General features: G+C 50.1%; 2 protein-coding genes and 1 long non-coding RNA gene across 13 annotated transcripts in view; 2 read left to right on the top strand and 1 right to left on the bottom strand.

Annotated features, from left to right (window-relative positions):
- The window catches only part of NCR3 (natural cytotoxicity triggering receptor 3), a 32,455-nt gene extending 19,827 nt beyond the window's left edge, over nucleotides 1-12,628 (top strand). The window contains exons 1-5 of one of the 11 annotated variants that reach the window (XM_030928543.1): nucleotides 8,480-8,797; nucleotides 11,388-11,539; nucleotides 11,615-11,732; nucleotides 11,881-11,988; nucleotides 12,126-12,628. In XM_030928543.1, coding sequence (XP_030784403.1) covers nucleotides 8,755-8,797; nucleotides 11,388-11,539; nucleotides 11,615-11,732; nucleotides 11,881-11,988; nucleotides 12,126-12,172 — 468 coding nt within the window. In that variant the 5' untranslated portion in view covers nucleotides 8,480-8,754 and the 3' untranslated portion in view covers nucleotides 12,173-12,628. Of the gene's footprint in view, nucleotides 1-8,469; nucleotides 8,798-10,660; nucleotides 11,989-12,125 lie in introns of those variants that run through there. The other 10 variants (XM_010362757.2, XM_010362758.2, XM_030928542.1 and 7 more) reach the window with 10 other exon arrangements.
- LST1 (leukocyte specific transcript 1) lies at nucleotides 12,614-15,859 on the bottom strand. Its single transcript, XM_010362761.2, has 5 exons — nucleotides 15,674-15,859; nucleotides 14,662-14,789; nucleotides 13,856-13,948; nucleotides 13,624-13,646; nucleotides 12,614-13,000 (listed from the first exon to the last, which is right to left on the bottom strand). The coding sequence occupies exons 2-5, from the start codon at nucleotides 14,687-14,689 to the stop codon at nucleotides 12,842-12,844; spliced, it is 303 nt and encodes a 100-aa protein (XP_010361063.1). The 5' UTR covers nucleotides 14,690-14,789; nucleotides 15,674-15,859; the 3' UTR covers nucleotides 12,614-12,841.
- LOC115896875 lies at nucleotides 12,889-19,118 on the top strand. The gene is made up of 3 exons (XR_004056783.1): nucleotides 12,889-13,018; nucleotides 13,154-13,239; nucleotides 19,064-19,118. It is a non-coding gene; the product is annotated as an uncharacterized LOC115896875 (long non-coding RNA).
- The last annotated feature ends 562 nt before the right edge of the window (nucleotides 19,119-19,680 follow it).

The following is a 19,680-nucleotide window of genomic DNA, read 5'->3' as shown; positions in this document are numbered from 1 at the left end:
GAGACTCCATCTCAAAAAAAAAAAAGTTAATGTGGACATTAAGTCCATTAAGGAGTTGGCAAAGGTTGAAATAGAGAGGCAGGCTGGGCATGATGGCTCACGCCTGTAATACCAGCACTTTGGGAGGCCGAGGTGGGTGGATCACAAGGTCTGGAGTTCAAGACCAGCCTGGCCAACATGGTGAAACCTTGTCTCTACTAATATACAAAAATTAGCCTGGCATGGTGGTAGGCATCTGTAATCCCAGCTACTCTGGAGGCTGGGGCAGGAGAATTGTTTGAACCTGGGAGGCAGAGGTTGCGGTGAGCCAAGATCACGCCATTGCACTCCAGCAACAAGAGCAAAACTCCGTCTCAAAAAAATAAAAAAAATAAAGAAAAAATAGAGAAGAGGCTGGAGAGTCAGGGATGGGCTCTTGATGAATGTGAGGGCGAGTGGACAACGACACCAAGGAGAGATTGAAGGTCGTGGGGTCAGATGCTGTGAGCCTCAGAGGAGAAGCTGTTCTCAGAAGCTGAAAGTATCATCACCTGGGAGTATTCATTAGTTGAAAACTATCGATAAGACTTGGCCGGAGAAGTCACCCAATCTTACCCCTGCCAACACGTAGAGGAGGAACCCTGGTGGGGGTGGGGGTGAGGGTGGGGGAAGGATGAGATCACCTGTGCTGGATTGTGGAATTTTGTGTTTTCACCTATTTTCATGGTCTGAGTTGGGAGTTTATTGGCCTCAACCAGCCAGCCTACAGCTTGTTAAAGAAGTCAGACCAGAGACTGGGCACGGTGGCTCACACCTGTAATCCTAGCACTTTGGGAGGCTGAAGCAGGCAGATCACTCGAGGTCAGGAGTTTGAAACCAGCCTGGCCAACATGGAGAAACTCTGTCTCTACTAAAAATACAAAAGAGTTAGCCAGGTGTGATAGCAGGCGCCTGTAGTCCCAGCTACTCGGGAGGCTGAGGCAGGAGAATCGCTTGAACCTGGGAGGCAGAACCTTGCAGTGAGCAGAGATCACGCCACTGCACTCCAGCCTAGGTGACAGAGTGAGACTCTCTCTCAAAAGAACAAACAAACAAACAAACAAAAGAGACCAGTGCACATCCACTTCAACACTGTTTTATTTGTTGCCTTTCCTCTTGAGTGCCTGGAAATAGTTTCTTTCTTTCTTTTTTTTTTTTTTGAGTCGGAGTCTCGCTCTGTCGCCCAGGCTGGAGTGCAGTGGCCGGATCTCAGCTCACTGCAAGCTCCGTCTCCCGGGTTTACGCCATTCTCCTGCCTCAGTCTCCCGAGTAGCTGGGACTACAGGCGCCCACCACCTTGCCCGGCTAGTTTTTTGTATTTTTTAATAGAGACGGGGTTTCACCGTGTTAGCCAGGATGGTCTCGATCTCCTGACCTCGTGATCCACCCGTCTCGGCCTCCCAAAGTGCTGGGATTACAGGCTTGAGCCACCGCGCCCGGCCTGGAAATAGTTTCTTTAGAAAAGTTCCATCCTTGGCCAGGTGCAGTGGCTCATGTCTGTAATCCCAGCACTTTGGGAGGCCGACGTGGGTGGATCACGAGGTCAGGAGTTCAAGACCAGCCTGGCCAAGATGGTGAAACCCCATCTCTACTAAAAATACAAAAATTAGCTGGGCATGGTAGTGGGCACCTGTAATCCCAGCTACTCAGGAGGCTGAGGCAGGAGAATCTTTTGAACCCGAGAGGCAGAGGTTGCAGTGAGCCGAGATCACACCACTGCACTCCAGCCTGGGCAACAGAACAAGACTCCGTCTCAAAAAAAAGAAAAAAAAAAGTTCCATCCTTGTGCCCACTGTGCTGATTAGCGCAGTTCCTGTCTTGCAAGTTCGCCTTCTTCCCTAGAGGTTCTCAGAGTTTCTAAAAGGGGCCCCTTGAATGCACACACACACCAGGATTTATTCTAGATGGACTGAAAACAAACAAAAAAAACCCCACATACTGTCTTTGGAATCCGGAACATTTTTAGCTATGACAAATGTTTAAAAGCCTTAGATATAGAAAAGAGCTGGGAGAGCAGGATGCCCTTGAGTCCAGGTGTAGCAATGGCACTGTCACCCTTGCACAGGACTAGGGAAGCACTGGAGAAGAACCACACATTGAACACCTAGGGTAATGGAGTTTGAAAGTTTACAGGTGGTACCCCCAGTTTACAGTAGTGGCACCAGGACTCCAACCTGGGCTGATTTGTCTTCTAAGCCACATTGCCCTGGGACATGGAGTAGAACCATGCGATTGAGTGTACACTGTGGAAGAGTGGAGTTTGTTTTTTGTTTTTTGTTTTTTGTTTTCCCCGAGACGGAGTTTTGCTCATTGCCCAGGCTGGAGTGCAGTGGCACAATGTTGGCTCACTGCAACCTCCACCTCCTGGGTTCAAGTGATTCTCATGCCTCAGCCACCTGAGTAGCTGGGATTACAGGCACGCACCACCATGTCTGGCTAAGTTTTGTATTTTTAGTAGAGATGGGGATTCACCATGTTGGCCAGACTGGTCTCGAACTGCTGACCTCAGGTGATCTGCCCACCTCGGCCACTCAAAGTGCTGGGAAAAGAGGTGTGGGCCACTGATCCCGGCCGAAAGAATGGAGTTTTATCCTCAGGCCGGTTACCTATTCCACGTCCCCACTGGTGGTGACCTCTTCTCCCTCCCCAAACCGTGGGTTTCTCACAGCTGAGGTAGTAGAGACAATTTTTCGTATATTGATGCTTTGTGGTGTGAATGGGGTGTTGATAGAAGGAGGCAAGCAAGGTAGGGGATCCAGCAGAAGCTGGAATCAAGGCCCGGTTGAGAAAAGCCACCATTGGTAGCTCGGGCCTCCCATGCTCTGTGACCACCAGGGGGCAGCCCTTGCCTTGCCATGATGCCTCCGTCCCACATCCTCTAGTTAGATATCCCTGGGGCGGTGGCCACATCACTGCTGGAGAATGGCTGAGATGGTCCTTCCCAGGTTGTGTGGCATGTGTGGTTGTTCCGGTAGCTTAGGGAGGTCAAATAATTTGTTCAAGATTAGACTGGGCACAGTGGCTCACACCTGTAATCCCAGCAGTTTGGGAGGCCGAAGTGGGAGGATTGCTTTAGGCCAAGAGTTTTAGATCAGCCTGGGCAACACAGTGAGACCCTGTCTGTACAAAAAATAAAAGTGAGTGAGCCAAACGTGATGATGTGTGTCTGTAGTCCCAGATACTCTGGAGGCTGACGTGGGAGGATCACTTGAGTTCAGGAGTTCAAAGTTCAAGGCTACGGGGAGCTATGATCACACCACTGCACTCCAGACTAGTTGACAGAGTGAGACCCTGTCTCAAAAAAAAAAAAAACAGATTGTATAACATAATTGTGGGGATTGCAGGGGAACTGGCATTTGAACCCAGGCTCATTCCAAACCAGCATTCTTAACCATGAGATGACTGCTTCTCCAAAAGAAAGCTCTGAATTACTTCAGTGATGGGTGGGAACTGGACAATCTACAAAAGTACTGTGACACAGAGCTAGAAACACAGACACAAAGAGAAAAAAACATGTATTAGGTCGAGCGCGGTGGCTCACACCTGTAATCCCAGCACTTTGGGAGGCCAAGGTGGGTGGATCACTTAAGGCCAGGTGTTTGAGACCAGTCTGACCAACGTGGCGAAACTCCATTAGTACTAAAAACACAAAAGTTAGCTGAGTGTGGTGGCACACGCCTGTGAACCCAGATACTCGGGAGGCTGAGGCATGTGAATTGCTTGAGCCTGGGAGGCGGAGGTTGCAATGAGCCAAGCTTGTGGCACTGCACTCCAGCCTGGGTGACTGAACGAGACTGTCTCACAACAACGACAGCAGCAACAACAACATGTATTAACATAAAATGAGCCAGGCCGGGCGTGGTGGCTCATGCCTGTAATCCCAGCACTTTGGGAGGCCAAGGCTGGGCAGATCATGAGGTCAGGAGTTCAAGACTAGCCTGGCCAACATAGTGAAACTCAGTCTCTACTAAAAATACAAAAATTAGCTGGGTGTGGTGGCGCACGTCTGTAATCCCAGCTACTCGGGAGGCTGAGGCAGGAGAATCGCTTCAACCCGGGAGGCGGAGGTTACAGTGAGCTGAGATTGCGCCATTGCACTCCAGCTTGGGCAACAAGAGCAAGACTCCATCTCAAAATAAATAAATAAATAAATAAATAAATAAAATAAAAGGAGCCAGACCAGGAGTTCGAGACCTGGACAACATAGCAGGATGCTGTCTTTCAAAAATAAATAAAAGTAAAAAGTCAGGTGTGATGGTACATACCAGTATTCCAAGCTACTTGGGAGGCCGAGGCAGGAGGATTGCTTGAGTCCAGAAGGTCGAGGCTGCTGTGAGCAATGATCACACCACTGTATTGCTGCTTGAGTGACAGAGTGAGACCCTTTGTCTCTGAAAAATATAATAGTAAAAGGAGCCAGAAGGGGGCATGTGGTAAGACGTGGGCACGTGGCATATCACATGTCATCCTTCCCTTCTATGTGTTGTATTATCTCCTGTAGCTGTGTGATACGCATACAAGAGTGTCTGGCTTACACTTGTACTAATCCCTGTGGAGGTATGACTTTGTTTTATTGTGTTCCACAGATGTGCATTTTTTTTTTTTTTTTTTTTTTTTGAGATGTGAGACTGGAGTCTCGCTCTGTCGCCCAGGCTGGAGTGCAGTGGCCGGGTCTCAGCTCACTGCAGGCTCCGCCTCCTGGGTTTACGCCATTCTCTTGCCTCAGCCTCCCGAGTAGCTGGGACTACAGATGCCCGCCACCTCGCCCGGCTAGTTTTTTGTATTTTTTAGTAGAGACGGAGTTTCACTGTGTTAGCCAGGATGGTCTCGATCTCCTGACCTCGTGATCCACCCGTCTCGGCCTCCCAAAGTGCTGGGATTACAGGCATGAGCCACCACGCCCGGCCGCATTTTTCTATATATTGAAGTTTGTGGCAACCCTGTGTTGAGCAAGTCTACAGGTGCCACTTTTCCAATAGCCTGTGCTCACTTTGTGTCTCTGTGGCACATTTTGGTAATTCTTGTAGTAGTTCAAAATTTTCCTGATTATTTTATCTGTTATGATCTGTGATTAGTAATTTTTTTTTTTTTTTTTTTGAGACAGGGTCTCACTCTGTCATTCAGGCCGGAGTGCAGTGGCAAGATCATAGCTCACTGCAGCCTCGAACTCCTGGGTTCAAGTGATCCTCCTGCTTCAGCCTCCCAAGTAGCTAAGACTACTGGAACACACCTGACTTATTTATTTATTTATTTATTTATTTATTTATTTATTTATTTATTTATTTTGAGATGGAGTTTCGCTCTTGTTGCCCAGGCTGGAGTGCAATGGCGTGATCTCGGCTCACTGCAACCTCCGCCTCCCAGGTTCAAGCGATTCTCCTGCCTCACCCTCCCGAGTAGCTGGGATTACAGGCATGCGCCACTACGCCCTGCTAATTTTGTATTTTTAGTAGAGAGATGGCGTTTCTCCATGTTGGTCAGGCTGGTCTCAAACTCCCAACCTCAGGTGATCCACCCACCTAGGCCTCCCAAAGTTCTAGAATTACAGGAGTGGGCCACCACACCCAGCCTATTTATTTGTTTATTGAGGCAGAGTTTTGTTCTTGTTGCCCAGGCTGGAATACAATGGCACGATCCCAGCTCACCACAACCTCCACTTCCCAGTGACTCTCCTGCCTCAGCCTCCCAAGTAGCTGGGATTACAGGCGTGCACCACTACGCCCGGCTAATTTTGTATTTTTAGTAGAGATGGGATTTCTCCATGTTGGTCAGGTTGGTCTCAAACTACCAACCTCAGGTGATCCACCCACCTCGGCCTCCCAAAGTGCTGGGATTATAGGAGTGAGACACTGTGCCTGGACTTTTTTTTTTCTTCTTCTTCTTTTTTGTAGAGCTGAGGTTGGACAAGTGCAGTGGCTCATGCCTGTAATCCCAGTACTTTGAGAGGTTGAGTGTGCAAATCACTTGAGCCCATGAGTTTGAGACCAGCTTGGACAACATGGTGAGACCCTGTCTCTACGAAAAATACAAAAATTATCTAGGCATGGTGGTGTGTGGCAGCTACTCAGGAGGCTGAGGTGGGAAGATGGTTTGAGCCCAGAAAGTTGAGGCTGCAGTGAGCCATGATTGTGCCACTGCACTCTAGCCTAGGCAACAGAGTGAGACCTTGTCAGAGAGAGAGAGGGAGAGGGAGAGGGAGAGAGGGAGAGAGGGAGAGAGGGAGAGAGGAAGAGAGAGAGAGAGAGAGGGAGAGGGAGAGAGGGAGAGAGGGAGAGAGGGAGGAGAGAGGGGGGGGGGAGAGAGAGAGAGAGAGAGAGAGAGAGAGAGAGACAGACAGACAGACAGACAGACAGGGTCTTGCTCTGTTGCTCAGACTGGAGTGCCATGGAGCCATGGCTTTCACAAGCAAAATCATAGCATACTGCAGCCTTGAACTTCTATCCTCAAGTGATCCTGCTACCTCAGCCTTCTGAGTAGCAGAGACATAGGCACATACCACTGCACTCAGCAAGAATTAGCTAAATTTACTCTGCCATGCTCTATAAATGGAACAATAAAGCCTAGATGGCTGGACGTGGTGGCTCATGCCTATAATCCCAGCACTTTGGGAGGCTGAGGCGGACGGATCACCTGAGGTCAGGAGTTCAAGATCAACCTGGCCAAGATGGTGAAACCCTGTCTCTACTAAAAATACAAAAATTAGCTGGGCCTGGGGGCAGGTACCTGTAATTCCAGATACTAGGGAGGCTGAGGCAGAAGAATCACTTGAACCCAGGTGGCAGAGTTTGCAGTGAGCTGAGTCGCCACCACTGCACTCCAGCCTGGGTGACAGAGCAAGACTCCATCTCAAAAAAAAAAAAAAAAAGTCTAGATGATAGTACATCTGTTACAACGTGGTTTACTAACTTAAAATTTTTTCTTTTTTTTTTTTTTTTTTTGGTTTGTTTTTGAGACACGGTCTCAATCTGTTGCCCAGGCTGTAGTACAGCAGCATGATCTCAGCTCACTGCAACCTCTGCCTTCCAGGGTCAAGTGATCCTCCTACCTCAGCCTTCTGAGTAGTTGGGACCACAGACATGAGCCACTATGCTCAGCTAATTTTTGTGTTTTTTTGTAGAGATAGGATTTGGTCATGTTGTCCAGGCTGATCTCTAACTCTTTTTTTTTTTTTTTTTTTTGAGACGGAGTCTTGCTCTGTCACCCAGGCTGGAGTTCAGTGGCACAATCTCAGCTAACTGCAACCTCTGCCTCCCGGGTTCAAGTGATTCTCCTGCCTCAGCCTCCCTAGTAGCTGGGACTACAGGCAGGTGCCACCACGCCCAGCTAATTTTTTGTATTTTTAGTAGAAACGGGGTTTCATCGTGTTTGCCAGGATGGTCTCAATCTCCTGAACTCGTGATTGGCCGGCCTCAGCCTCCCAAAGTGCTGGGATTACAGACATGAGCCACCGTGCCTGGCCTGGCCTCCAACACTTTAGCTCAAGTGATCTGTCCACCTGGGCTTCCCAAAGTACTGGGATTACAGGTGTGACCCACCATACCTAGCCACATTTTTTTCTTTTAAACTCCGTTTACTACTCTTCCCAATTTAAATTGTATTTTATTTAGAGACAAGTTCTCACTCCATTGCTCAGGCTGGAATGCAGTGGCAAAATCATAGCTCACTGCATCCTTGTAACTCCTGGGCTCAAGGAATCCTCCTGCCTCAACTTCCTGAGTAACTGGTACTATAGGCGTGTGCCACCATGTCCAGCTAATTTTAAATTTTTTTTGTAGAGACAGAGTCTTGCCATGTTGCCCAGGCTGGTCTCAAACCCTGACCTCAAGCCATCCTCTCACCTTGGCCTCCCAAAGTGCTGGGATTACAAATGCGAGCCACTGTGCCCAGCTGGTTTACTGAGTATTTTAAGCCTACTGTTGAGGTCTACTGCTCTGAAATATAAGATTTCTTTAAAATGATTACTGCTCATTGAAAATGTACATAACCAAGAGCTCTGATGGAGATGTCCAAAGAGATGAACGTTGTTTTCTTCTTTTTTTTTTGAGACAGAGTTTCGCTCTTGTTGCCCAGGCTGGAGTGCAATGGCGCGCGCACACACACGCACACACACACACACACACACACACACCCAGGGTGATTGCTATGCAAATTAAATTTAGCTTCACCAATCAGCTTGCTTCTCCTAATCCCTCATAGAAATCTTGGAGCAGCCCTGGGGTGCAGTGAGGCCAGATTCCAGGGGGGGAATGGATGGGATGGGTCTGGGTACTGGTGAGCAGTGGGGAGGGGAAGTAGGTTAGCTTCTGGGCCAAGGAGGGCTCCTGGAGACTTGTTCTGGGTAAAAGCTGGTCTTCTTGAACCTCAGAAGTTAGGGGAACCCACATCCTGGTCTCACCCGCCCAACCGCCCACTCACCCTTGGGTTAGCAGCCATCTAAGCCCCACCCTCCCCCTCACATGCTTAGCTAGCCTGCCACAAGCTGGCCCCTTGGCCTCCTAGAGACCCAGACATCTCCATCAGCAGCATCCATCCTCTCTCCTCAGGGAGGCATGCATTTGATGCTCGAGGTCCCTGGCAGTTGTGATCCTTAGCAAGTGATGTGTGAGTCCTGTGTGTCATAGGAAGCTCCCCATCCCCATCTGGTGACCAAAGGCCTGGCTACAAGTAGTGAGTCCTCCCTCCTCCACCCAGACCTCACTGCTCAGATCCCCTTCGCCAACTGGGACATCTTCCGACATGGCTTGGATGCTGTTGCTCATCTTGATCATGGTCCATCCAGGTGACAGGGCGTGTGCTCAGGACCCCAAGGAGTGTGGGTGGGAGGAGGGAGATCCAGGAGGCTGGACTAGATGCTATAGGGAACAGGCTTGGTGGGGGCTGAAACACCCAGCTCTGAGGGAGGAGTGGGACCGCTCCAAAGGTGACACTCAGTGGACTCCCCCAATTCACAGTCTCTCTGTGTCATCCACTGTGAAGCTTTTTAGCTAGGGTCTAGACATATAATTAGGAGTTTGAGAGATCCAAGGAAATCTGTGATAAATTTCTTGGTGAAACTGTTTTTTGTTTTGTTTTGTTTTGTTTTGGTTTTTTTGAGACTGAGTCTCGCTCTGTCACCAGGCTAGAGTGCAGTAGTGCGATCTCGGCTCACTGCAACCTCTGCCTCCCATGTTCAGGGGAATTGCCTCAGCCTCCCCGAGTAGCTGGGACTACGTGCATGCACCACCACACCTGGCTAATTTTTTTTTTTTTTTTGAGACGGAGTCTTGCTCTGTCACTTTGACTGGAGTGCAGTGGCACAATCTTGGCTCAGTGCAACCTTCACCTCCTAGGTTCAAGCAATTCTCCTGCCTCAGCCTCCTGGGTAGCTGGGATTACAGGCGTGCACCACCACACCCAGCTAATTTTTGTATTTTTAGTAGAGACAGGATTTTACCATGTTGGCTGGGCTGGTCTCAAACTCCTGACCTCAGGTGACCTGCCCACCTTGGCCTCCTAAAGTGTGGGGATTACATGCCTGAGCCACTGCTCCCAGCCATTTTTGTATTTTTAGTAGAGATGGAGTTTTGCTATGTTGACCAGTCTGGTCTCAAACTCCTGATCTCAAGTGATCTGCCTGCCTTGGTCTCCCAAATTACTGGAATTACAGGCATGAGCCACTGCGCCCGCCTGGTGGTGAAACTTCTTTTTTTTGTTTGAGACAGTTTCATTCTATTGTCCAGGCTAGAGTGCAGGGGCAGTATCTCAACTCACTGTGGCCTCCACCCTCCGGGTACAAGTTCTCCTCCTGTCTCAGCCTCCCAAGTAGGTGGGATTACAAGAGCATGCCATTACCACCGGCTAACTTTCGTATTTTTAGTAGAGATGAGGTTTCACCACGTTGGCCAGGCTGGTCTTGAACTCCTGACCTCAGGTGATCCACTCGCCTTGGCCTCCTAAAGTGTTGGGATTACAGGTGTGAGCCACCGCTCCCGGCTGAAACTGTTTTTAATGAACTGAGAGACCTTAATTATCAAGCATATTATTAACTAAATGCAGGAGTTCTCAAAATGTGGATTTCTGGGAACCTAGAACAAATTCTTAGGCCCCACTCCAGACCTACTGAAGAAAAAACTCTGGGGTGGCCCCAGGAATCTGTTTTAGCAGATGCTCCGGGTAATTTCCATACACACTAAAGTTTGAGAACCACTGAAATAGAATGACTCATAAATTTCCCTCTGTAGATAATTTAATCAGGGATTTTAATATTTGGTTTAATTCATCAACATGGACGGGTTAAATAGGAATCTCAACCAATTAAGGCCATGTCTTCACCTGGAGATTTAATTAGTTAATGTTCTTTAACGAAAAACAATGAGTTTCCAGGTGCACTTTGGGAGGCTGAGGCAGGTGGATCACTTGAGGTCAGGAGTTTGAGACCAGGTAGTGAAACCCCGTCTCTACTAAAAATACAAAAATTAGTCAGGCATGGTGGTGGGCGCCTGTAGTCCCAGCTACTTGGGAGGCTGAGGCACCAGGATCGCTTGAACTCAGGGGGCGGAGTTTGCAGTGAGCCAAGATCGTACCACTGCACTCCAGCCTGGGCAACAGAGCAAGACTCCCTCTCAAAAAAAAAAAAAAAAAAGAAAAAAAAGAAAGAAAAGAAAAAAGAAAAAGAGGAAAGAGGAAGGATGACTTACTGTACAATGCCATTTGTACTAAAATAATACCTGGAATAATATAATGAGTGATATTCGTTAACTAGGCAGCCGCATTCATTAATGAGCTTAATTTCACCATGATGGTTTACATTTCAGCCAGACAAGTTACTACTGAACTGGCTGGAGAATGATGGCAGAGGGTGAGAGTGAGAGTTGGTATAGGAAGAATTTGAAAAATGATTTTTATTTTTTATTTTTTGAGATGGAGTCTTGCTTTGTTGCCCAGGCTGGAGTGCAATGGCGCAATCTCAGCTCACTGCAACCTCTGCCTCCCAGGTTCAAGCAATTCTCCTGCCTCAGCCTCCCGAGTAGCTGGCATTACAGGTGCACACCACCATGTCTGGCTAATTTTTGTATTTTTTTGGTAGAGATGGGGTTTCACCATGTTGGCCAGGATGGTCTCGAACTCCGGACCTAGTGATCCACCCTCCTCAGCCTCCCAAAGTGCTGGGATTACAGGCATGAGCCACCACACCCAGCCGAAAAATGATTTAATAAGCAACATTAAGAAATCAGATTGGTTAAGAGGAAAGGGTTTAATGAGGCACCCAAAGTATCTATTCCCATGCTCTATGCCCAGAGACAGCTGGGGTGTTCTCCTCCAAGCTCTGTTGTCTTTTCTCTTTGGAGTAACTGGGGAGGTGTTTCTCTGGGTCTTCCTTCTGCCCCCAGGATCCTGTGCTCTCTGGGTGTCCCAGCCCCCTGAGATTCGTACCCTGGAAGGATCCTCTGCCTTCCTGCCCTGCTCCTTCAATGCCAGCCAAGGGAGACTGGCCATTGGCTCCGTCACATGGTTCCAAGATGAGGTGGCTCCAGGGAAGGAGGTGAGGAATGGAACCCCAGAGTTCAGGGGCCGCCTGGCCCCACTTTCTTCTTCCCGTTTCCTCCGTGACCACCAGGCTGAGCTGCATATCTGGGACGTGCGAGGCCATGACGCCGGCATCTACGTGTGCAGGGTGGAGGTGCTGGGCCTGGGTGTCGGGACAGGGAATGGGACTCGGCTGGTGGTGGAGAAAGGTGAGATGCTGGGAGGTGGTGTCTCCTCCTGGCTAGAGACCCCAAGAGGCAATGTCCTTGGGAGTCAGGGATGCTCCTCTGAGGCCCCTACCCTCCCTGAGCCTGTGTGCACTTCTTCCCCAACCCCCTTCTCCATTGCCCCATGCAGAACATCCTCAGCTAGGGGCTGGTACAGTCCTCCTCCTTCGGGCTGGATTCTATGCTGTCAGCTTTCTCTCTGTGGCCATGGGCAGCACCCTCTATTACCAGGGAAAATGTGAGTAATGGAGCCAGGGGCAATAGCAGATGGGATGGGAGGGGCAGTAAGAGAGTGGGAGGAGGGAGGACAGAGACAAGGAAGAGGAGAGCCTTGGGACTGTGACACTGAGCGGCTCCTGTCCTCTCTCTGACCAGGTCACTGTCACATGGGAACACACTGCCACTCCTCAGGTGGCCCCTGAGGAGTGATTCCAGAGCCCAGAGGTCCCTAGTCCTCTTCAAAAGACCCCAATAAATCACTGTCTGCCCCACCACTAACTCCTCCTTATGAGTCTCAAGTGTTTTCTTCTCCATTCTCCAGATGCCAAATCTACTCTCTCCGGATTTCCCCAGCTCTGAACTCTCCCTTCCACCAGGTCTGACCTGGAAAGGTCCAAGAAGGCAGCTTCCGGCTGTGGTCCCAGGGCCCCTCCCACCACCATGTGGGAGCTCAGCACACCTGCTTCCCCCAGTCCCAGGAGGCTGAGCCTGATTGTCTTGAGAAATGGGAAGGATCAGATATGACTCCTCCTTGGCAACTGCCCTTTCCTGCCAGGCCCACACATACCCTCCTCTGGCTGTCAGGGGAGCTTGGGTCCATGAACACTCTCTCTCACCCAGTAAATTACTACTTGACCCCAGAGTGGGTGGAAGGGTGAGCCACGTGTTTTTTTAATTTTAATTTTTAAAAAACAAATTCCCTATTCAAAGGTCAAAAAGCCACATAAGTTTTGATGATGATCATTTTGAATGGAGGCTCGAGATGGATTGAGAGGACTGAGACACAGAAGTGGGGGGACCATGGTCTTTACTGGGTGGACCACAGGAGGACCCTGTCCACTCGCCTGGGTTGAGGAAGGTATCTGGGGTGCTCAGGTGGGTTTGTTCTCAGCAATGCAGGCATAGTCAGCTCTGGGATCCTCCTTGGTGCCTCTCTTGTCTCTGTCCCTGAGGTCAGGTCCTTCACTGCTGGACACTGGGAGCCTCTGCAGAGACGCATAGTGGAGCTCCTGCTCTGAGGACCCCTGGACCTGGGGCCAGGACAGAAGGTGCTGATGGGAGGCGATGCCTTCAGACCCTTCCCTGTGAGTTCTTCTCCCACCTCCAGCCTTTCTAACTTCCCTCTCTTCTCTCTCTTCTCTCTCTCTTTCTCTCCCACCTGCCCCTGCCATCTTTGGAGACAGAGTTCCACTATGTTGTCTAGGATGGTCTTCAACCCCTGAGCTCAAGCTGTCTTCCTGCCTCAGCCTCACAACAGCTGGAATGACAGGTGTGAGCCACTGTGCCTGGTTCTGGAGCCTCTCTCTCTCTTTCTCTCTCCCTCTCTCTTTTTCCCTCTCTCTCTCCTTCTCTCTCCCTCTCTCTCTTTCCCTCTCTCTTTTTTTCTCTCTCTCTCTTTCACTGTTCTTTCTCTTTGTGTCTCTCTCACTCCTATCCTCCGTATCTCTCACTCCTATCCTCCCTCTCACTTTTTCTTTTGGTTTCTGTCTCATTTTCTCTCTCTCGCCTCGATTTTCTCTGCCTCTCTCATGCTCCTACTTCCTCTCTCCTTGTCTCCCACTCCCAACCCTCCTCTCAGCACTCAGTCATGCTTCTCCCCACTCCCCCACTCAGGATCTCTCTTACCCTCCCCACTCCCTGTCCCCAGACTCACCCAGCTTCTCTGCAGCCTCTTCACTGGAAGAAAAAAAGAAGCTCAGTACAGCCCACCCTTTGTGCTTCTCCCGGGCCCTCCCCAGCTCCCCACCCCAGCAGGTGTGGACTCCCTTGTTGGCTTCCCAGTGGCTCCAGGGCCAGGCAGTGTTCTGGGAAAGCAGTGGGAAAGGGTGTGGCTGAGGCCACAGGTGCCACTGCTGCGGGTGGGAGGGAGGGAGTGCAGTGCTCACCTCTTCGATGCAGCTGACACAGGCAGACGGACAGAAGAACCACAGCCAGAAGCAGGAGCCCGCCCAACCCCAGGCCCCCGTAGATGTATATATCTACAGGGAAGAGGGCTCAAGGTTAGAAAACCCATTCCCTTTCCAGCGTACCCCAGCCTCCTGGTTGCTTGTGGCTTTCTCAGATTCCCTCTCCAACAGTTTTAGAGGCAGAAAAATATACCCCCAGAGCTTCCTCATCCCAAACCTTAATACCTCACCTCCTACCAGGGTACATGCCCTACCTTGCCTCATAGCTGAGATGGCTCACCCCTCAGAGGCTTCCCACCAAAATTCCTGCTGTCTCTGGGCCTCCCGTGAGGTCCCTTTCCCTCCTGCACCAGCTGCCCCAGAGGCCTCTCCACCTAGTCATGAGCTACATACATCACTGTCCCCCATCACTTCCTAAGCTCCCAGGACCCTCCCTATCCAGATGTGAGAGGCCCCCTTTTTTTTTTTTTTTTTTTTTTTTTTTGAGACGGAGTCTCGCTCTGTTGCCGGGGCTGGAGTGCAGTGGCCGGATCTCAGCTCACTGCAAGCTCCGCCTCCCGGGTTCACGCCATTCTCCTGCCTCAGCCTCCCGGGTAGCTGGGACTACAGGCGCCCACCACCTCGCCCAGCTAGATTTTTGTATTTTTTTAGTAGAGACGGGGTTTCACCGTGTTAGCCAGGATGGTCTCGATCTCCTGACCTCGTGATCCGCCCGTCTCGGCCTCCCAAAGTGCTGGGATTACAGGCTTGAGCCACCGCGCCCGGCCGAGAGGCCCTTTACTTACTCGTTTTATCATCACTGCAAACACACATTAGGTCAGGGATCAGGGACTGGCCTGGAGGTCAGGAACTCTAGTCCTTGCTCTTTTAGGTGAAATGATCAGGGGCTAGCGATGCGCCTCAAGTTCCTCCTCTGTGAAGTGAGGGATCCTCTGTTATAATCGTTCCCAGGCTGGGGAGCCTCACTTCTGTGCCAACCCTGAGCTGGGCACTTTCCATTCCTCACTGCTAATCCCCAGAACATAGGGTATCATGGTGCCCATTGCCTAAGTAAAGACCCAAGATTCCAGCCTGGACTTTACAAGGTCATCCATCTCAGAAGGGTGGAACTGGGGTTTAAGACCAGCTCTGTCCAGCTCCAGAGCCCAGCCCTTCCCTCTGCCCTGGGCTGACCAGGTGGTTTGGAGGGGACTTTCCAGCCCTGGATGGTTCTAGGTGCTGGTAAGGGACTGATGGAGGGGAAGGACCCCGGGCCTGGATGGGTGTGGGCACTGGCGGGAAGTAGGGAGGGTGATGTCAGCACACCCAGCAGGTGGGCTGCTCCCTGAGCCCCAGAGCAGTGCGGGAGTGTGGGGGCCCCTTTGGCTGGTGTGGAGAGCTGCTTCCCACAGGCAGATGCTGCTGGGGCTGAAGTGGGGCATGGAGGAGTATCTGGGGCCCCATAACTTCCCCTCAGGCACTTCCTCCCCTCCAACCACTGCTTCCTGTTTGAGGGCAAAGAGGGGGCCGCTGTCTTCACCCCAGAGCCAGGTATACTGACTAGGGTCTGGAAACTAGGACCCTTCTGGGTTTAGGAGGAATTCTCGGGGATGGGCAGCAGAAGCCCAGATGGAGGCCATAAGGGCCGTGGGCACAGAAAGGAATTGTCTTTAATTTTTTGGGGGAGCAGAGATTCAAAGGATTCCTCGACGGCCCAGGGAAACTCAAACCCATACTCTCCCTCCCTTCATCTTAGCTTCACCCCACTCTGGGGTGTGACCATCCTTCCACCAAGGTCCCTGCCCATTCCCAGCTTACCCAGAGCTTGTGGCCTGCAGGATGGACAGACTTCAAACTGGCCAGTGCTGTCTGGCTGGAGAGAAGTGTTGCCACCTCAGACATTCCTGCCCCTCCTCTGGCTTTAACTTCTCCCCCAGCCTGGGTTCCTCCCCAGCATTGTTAGGAAAGGAAGCTGGGCTTGAGGGTCAGGGTTACAACATCTTTCTTTTTTTTTTTTTTTTTGAGACGGAGTCTCGCTCTGTTGCCCAGGCTGGAGTGCAGTGGCCGGATCTCGGCTCACTGCAAGCTCCGCCTCCCGGGTTTACGCCATTCTCCTGCCTCAGCCTCCCGAGTAGCTGGGACTACAGGCGCCCGTCACCTCGCCCGGCTAGTTTTTTTGTATTTTTTAGTAGAGACGGGGTTTCACCGTGTTAGCCAGGATGGTCTCGATCTCCTGATCTTGTGATCCGCCCGTCTTGGCCTCCTAAAGTGCTGGGATTACAGGCTTGAGCCACCGCGCCCGACCACAACATCTTTCTTTACAAACTCCAGGGCCTGTAGCTAGGGCTGTAATCTGCCTCAGCTCCAGTCATTTCACTGATCCTGCCACTAGTCAGCGAACACCCACCTCCTTTATGTGTCTTCCTTGATTAATTTTTTCTCTATTACCTTGTTACACTTCATTTGTTGAGACCTCTTGATCTTGGTGTATGTGTGTGGACACACATATGCCACTCCAGTTCAGACTGGGAGCTCTAGCACATTAGGTGTTCTGGTGACCCACTTGGTGTTCTGCAGCTCTATGCAACAGGCTGCTTGGCTGTCTGATTAACAAACACGAGAGTTAAAGGCAGCCATACTAGATCTACATGAGCCCTGTGGATAGATCAAGGACAGAAAGTTGCTGACAAGTTGGTGACAGGAAAGGAGGTGTGGGCAATCCAGGTAGACTTTCTGTAGGAGGCAGTATTCTGGCATTGAACACAGAACTAAGTAAAGGCAGCAGCCTGAGGCCCTCTGGAGAGACCTGGGTGAAGGCTTCTTAGTGGCACTGTGATGGAGAAGGAGATGGGTGCTGGAGGATTGCACACCCACTCCTTGAGGAGGGTGAAGACTGGGGAACTCATGTAAGGCAAGGGGTGAGGAGGAGATTTGGTGCCTGGGTGGGTCCATATTCATTTGTGTTTCCCCTTCCAAATTCAAGAACCTTCTACTTCCTCCCCGACCCTTCTCCATGTTCCCTATGCTGAATAATATTCAGAGTTTTTTTTTTTTTTTTTTAACATTTTATTATTAAAAAGTACAAACAAAGAGTGAAATGAAACGAATTGTATGGTGGACATATTCTTACCACCTAGATGCTACTATTAACATTTTGTTTGTTTGTTTGTTTGTTTTTGAGATGGGGTCTCTATCACCCAGCCTGAAGTGCAGTGGTGAAATCATAGCTCACTGCAGCCTTGAATTCCTGGACTCAGAGATCCTCCCATCTGAGCCTCCTGAGTAGCCAGGACTACAGACACCAGCTACCACATGAGGCTTTGTAGAGATGGGGTCTTACTGTGTTGCCCAGGCTGGTCTTGAACTCCTAGTCTCAAGCAGTCTTTCCACCTTAGCCTCCCAAAGTGCTGGCATTATAGGAGTGGACACCGCACCCGGCTCTATTCACATTTTCTGTTTACTCTATCACATATGTATCCTTCCATCTCACTTTTAAATATCTTTTTTTTTTTTTTTTTTTTTTTTTTTGAGACGGAGTCTCACTCTGTCACCCAGGCTGGAGTGCTGTGGCCGGATCTCAGCTCACTGCAAGCTCCGCCTCCCGGGTTCACGCCATTCTCCTGCCTCAGCCTCCCGGGTAGCTGGGACTACAGGCGCTGCCACCTCGCCCGGCTAGTTTTTTGTAGTTTTTAGTAGAGACGGGGTTTCACCGTGTTAGCCAGGATGGTCTCGATCTCCTGACCTCGTGATCCGCCCGTCTCAGCCTCCCAAAGTGCTGGGATTACAGGCTTGAGCCACCGCGCCCGGCCCCTTAAATATCTTTTAAAATTGCAAATATCAGTACATTTTACATCTAAACCCTTCAGAAGCTTAACATTGACTGGAGTTCAGTATTTATTTCCCCATTTCTTTTCTGGCCTGAGGAAGGCAAATTTTACATACAAATCACAAGTCAGTACTTTTTTTTTTTTTTTTTTGAGACGGAGTCTTTCTCTGTCGCCCAGGCTGGAGTGCAGTGTTGTGATCTTGGCTCACTGCAACCTCTGCCTTCCGGGTACAAGCGATTCTCCTGCCTCAGCCTCCCAAGTAGCTGGGACTACAGGTTTGTGCCACCACGCCCAGCTAATTTTTGTATTTTTAATGGAGACGGGGTTTCACCACGTTGGCCAGGCTGGTCTGGAACTCTTGACCTCAAGTGATCCACCTGCCTTGACTCCCTAAAGTGCTGGCATTATAGGCGTGAGCCACCTCGCCTGGCCTAGTACTGGTTTTTGTTTGTTTGTTTTTTAAGACAGAGTCTTGTTCTTGTCACCCAGGCTAGAGTGCAATGGCACGATTTTGGCTCACTGCAACCTCTGCCTCCTGGGTTCAAGTGACTCTCCTGCCTCAGCCTCCCAAGTAGCTGGAATTAAAGGCACCTGCCACCATGCCCAGCTAATTTTTATATTTTTAGTAGAGATGGGGTTTCACCATGTTGGCCAGGCTGGTCTTGAACTCCTGACCTCAGGTGATCCATCTTCCTTGGCCTTCCAAAGTGCTGGTATTACAGGCATGAGCCACTGCGCCTGGCCCCAGTACTCGGTTTTTAAACTGCCTTTTCATCAAGGCTCTGGAGCCAGATGCCTGGGTTCAAATCCTGGTTCTGCCACTGGCTCTGTGAGCTCCGTAAGTTTCTTAACCTCTCTGTGCCTCAGTTTCCTCTTAGGGTTTTCGTCAGGATTATAATTATTGGCTGGGTATGACGGCTCACGCTTGTAATCCCAGCACTTTAGGAGGCCAACAGGGGCAGATCATGCGAGTCCAGGAGTTTGAGCCCAGCCTGGGCAATATGGCAAAAATCCATCTCTACAAAAAGTACAAAAATTAGCTGGGCATGGTGGCATGTGCCTATAGTCCCAGCTATTCAGGAGGCTGAGGTGGGTGAATCCATAGAGCCTGGGAGGTCAAGGCTGCAGTGAGCCATGATCCTGCCATTGCACTCCAGTCTGGATGACATAGCAAGACCCTGCCTCAAACAAACAAACAAATTATTAAAGTGTGTAAATCAGTGGCATACACATGCTAAGTGAATTTTGTGGGTCAGCTATATTATTAGTAGTAGTATTATGGGAACACATAGAGATGTTACCAAGAAGGGGAGATGATTGGAGCCACTTCCAGCTTCCTTGGACCTGGTCTTTCTTCCTTTGACTCTTTTTTTTTTTTTAGACAGAATCTCAGACTGTCGCCCAGGCTGGAATGCAATGGTGCGATCTTGGCTCACCGCAACCTCTGTCTCCCGGGTTTAAGTGATTCTCCTGCCTCAGCCTCCTGTGTAGCTGGAATTACAGGCACGTGCCACCACACCCAGCTAATTTTTTGTATCTTTAGTGGAGACGGGGTTTTACCATGTTGGCCAGGCTGGTCTTGAACTCCTGACCTCAAGTGATCCACCTGCCTCAGCCTCCCAAAGTGTTGGGATTACAGGTGTAAGCCACCGCCCTGGCTCCTCCCTTGACTCTTAACCACTCATGCTGCCTACGTCTACCATTCATGTGGTCCTTACTGCTTTGTTTTGGTTATTCCTGCATTTATTTGTCCTTTTATTCATTTATACATAAACATTTAGTAAGCACCTACTAGTGGATAGGGCTCATTGTAGACTTCGAAGCTCTCTGAGGGTGGGAGTATGCCTCGTTCATCTGTCTTTACTCTTTGTAGCAAGGGAGGTAAAACTCCATTTCCATCCCTCCTCAGTGAGTCAGTAGTCAGTGGTGAGGCTAAGGCTTACCTCTCCCTTTCTCATTCAGCACAGGGGGCTGGAGGTGAGCAAGGGAATGGGAGGA

The sequence above is a fragment of the Rhinopithecus roxellana genome, chromosome 4 (genome assembly GCF_007565055.1).
Source record: "Rhinopithecus roxellana isolate Shanxi Qingling chromosome 4, ASM756505v1, whole genome shotgun sequence".
Classification (NCBI taxonomy): Eukaryota; Metazoa; Chordata; class Mammalia; order Primates; family Cercopithecidae; genus Rhinopithecus; species Rhinopithecus roxellana.
Note: the sequence above shows the minus strand (reverse complement) of the source record. Positions and strands in the feature narration are given on the sequence as shown.

Bases quoted from the DNA above. Each gene is read 5' to 3' on its own strand.
- LST1 (XM_010362761.2), bottom strand. From the start codon at position 14,689: ATGTGTGTTTGCAGTGATGATAAAACGA. The intron at 13,949-14,661 runs GTAAGTAAAGGG...TCTTCCCTGTAG, and splicing joins TTGCAGTGATGATAAAACGA to ATATATACATCTACGGGGGC. The intron at 13,001-13,623 runs GTGAGTCTGGGG...TCCTGGCCCCAG, and splicing joins AGAGGCTGCAGAGAAGCTGG to GTCCAGGGGTCCTCAGAGCA.